The following is a 2,384-nucleotide window of genomic DNA, read 5'->3' as shown; positions in this document are numbered from 1 at the left end:
TTTATGGATGACCAAATGTTCTTCCATTATAGATTTTCTTTTATTCACTATTACCTTAAGATGTTCAAATTAAACCATATACGGAATTAGGTCTTGTGGGGGAAATATAATTGTTCTAGGAAATACATTTTCTTCTCAGGCTAGAGAGATTTTCTGAGACTTCAAAATCTTTCTGTTAAGGAAGAATAATTTTATGAGTGTGTGTTTCTGTATATCTAAGGAATTATATGTTTATTGGGAGGTAGATCTAGATAGACGATGGATGGATAATAAGCTTCTGTCTTCTTAATCTATTTCTTCTTTGCAATTTTGAGAAATCATGGCAACAAAAGAGCTTGTCATTTTCCTCAGTTCTATATGTAAAAACTCACAAAGGTAAAAGATAAGGAGGCATTTGTAAATTGTTCTCTTTCATATGCTCTGTGTCTTTCAAACTTAAGGATATTAGAACCTGTAAATCTGTTCTCTGATACATGGAGAAAATTATTCGATTAGTGGATTATTTCAGCATGATGATTAATTTTAATGAAGGTAGGCTGGGCTATTTTTTCTGGGTTTCATTGCACTGTGAAATGCCTCTCCTGCATTAACCCATAAAAGAGAGCTGTAAACATTAAGTGCCTATTTATTTTCATACTCTTTACTGTGTTGTACACGATAAATGAAACATGATCCCCAATCAGATTTGGCCTGGTTTAGTCTGTCTGTGATTTATCTCATGGGTGGTTTTTACTCACTGGGTAAAATCAGGACGTCATCCCCAGGGCCTGGAATGGTGTGGTTGTGCCCTCCCCAGCCCTCTTCCACACCTTGCCATGTGTCAGGGAGCGACCATTTTAAAGCTGATTCAGGAGCAGAGGTAGAAGCTACAAAATAAAAGAATATAGCAAAGTTAATTGTAAAAATCTAATTCACAATTTTGATAACGTCCAAATTCTATCCTTATTTTAGGATGCTGGTGGTATTTTCACTTCCCAAAGTAGCTGCCTTTTATTATTTTATAAACTTCTAGAAAAACATTTATCAGCTAAAAAACAAAGTAATTAGTCGATCCTTAGATTACCTTCACTTCTGGAAAATATACATTCCACTCTTATTACTAAACATTTGTGTTTTACCTTATTATAAATAGTACATATGCTTATCATGAAATATTTGGTAAATGCAAATAAAGAAAAAATAATAATTGCCTATAATCGTACCACTTTTCAATAATTGTCATTAACCTTTTATTTGTGTTTCCTTTCAGAATTTCTCAGTATTTTTACATGATTGAGATTGTACCATATCAAGTTTTTATTTCAGGTCTTATTTTGCTTAGCTTAGCCATTTTTCCTATGCATTTTGTAATATCATTAAAAATTCTTACAAACATTGTTTCAGTGGCTGCATATCATATAAAAACCCATAATTCATTTAATCTCTAATGTCTGGCATTAGGCTCTTTCCACTTCTATTTAGTTGTAAATAATGTGGTGTTAATTATCCCTATGCAAATCTTCCAATAATCCTGATTATCTTCCTCAAATAGATTCCTCAATGGAATGACTGAGTCAAAGGGTATGATCTTCCCACAGCTCTTAATGCATATTAAAGTCATGGTAATAATCTCGAGACTTTTCAGGGCAGTAGCTCACTCAAAGATCATACATTCCAACTGGTTTTTATTGATTCTGCCTTTGATGATCAAATGGCATTTTCTTTTCAATCATTTTACTGGCATCTTCATCAGAGAATTGAAACCTGAATCTAATAATTTCCAGTGGGGACTGTCCAGTGGCATGTCATGCCTAACACCACACTAAACTATATCCACTTGTTCTTTTCTGGGATGTGGTCACTGGTGCAGAGTCAGAAGGGCAGAGAGATTGTCTCAAAAGGGTAGGATGAAAAGCCCTCCTCTTTTGATGGGAGAGAGGGGACCTCATCCATCGCTTGCTAATTTCAGAAGCATGACTTGTGAGCACTTTCTTTATTAGAACTGCCTAAAAGAGTAGGGATACAAAAAGAAATAAAATGCCACTCATGCCTCCAAGAAGCTAATAGTGTCATGTTGGTAAATATTGGGAGGATAAAAACATACACAGGCATGGAGGGGAGTTCTCTTTGATGGTGCCTGACCAAGAAAGAATGCAAGACCTTGCTGGGAGAAGCTTCCAGAAGGAGGTAGTCTCTGAGTTGCATTTTAAATGTCTAGAAGTTCTACAAGTAAAGGGGAGGTTGTGATGAGGGTATGGCAAGGGGCTTGCACTGCAGACAAGGGATGAGTATGAGCAGAGACAAAAAAATGGGAGATCAAGTAGAGGAACAATAAGAAGTTTGGTGTTGCCGAACCACAGCTAGAAGATGGTAAGTGACAGGCTGCAGAACTTACCCGAGGCAAG

General features: G+C 36.0%; 1 protein-coding gene across 1 annotated transcript in view; it reads right to left on the bottom strand.

Annotated features, from left to right (window-relative positions):
- Positions 1–2,384, bottom strand: part of PKHD1 (polycystic kidney and hepatic disease 1 (autosomal recessive)) — a 535,504-nt gene that overhangs the window by 250,149 nt on the left and 282,971 nt on the right. Inside the window, 1 exon segment of the mRNA XM_012648551.1 lies at positions 738–866. Coding sequence (XP_012504005.1) covers positions 738–866 — 129 coding nt within the window.

The sequence above is a fragment of the Propithecus coquereli genome, unplaced genomic scaffold (genome assembly GCF_000956105.1).
Source record: "Propithecus coquereli isolate 6110/MARCELLA unplaced genomic scaffold, Pcoq_1.0 Scaffold29, whole genome shotgun sequence".
Classification (NCBI taxonomy): domain Eukaryota; kingdom Metazoa; phylum Chordata; class Mammalia; order Primates; family Indriidae; genus Propithecus; species Propithecus coquereli.
Note: the sequence above shows the minus strand (reverse complement) of the source record. Positions and strands in the feature narration are given on the sequence as shown.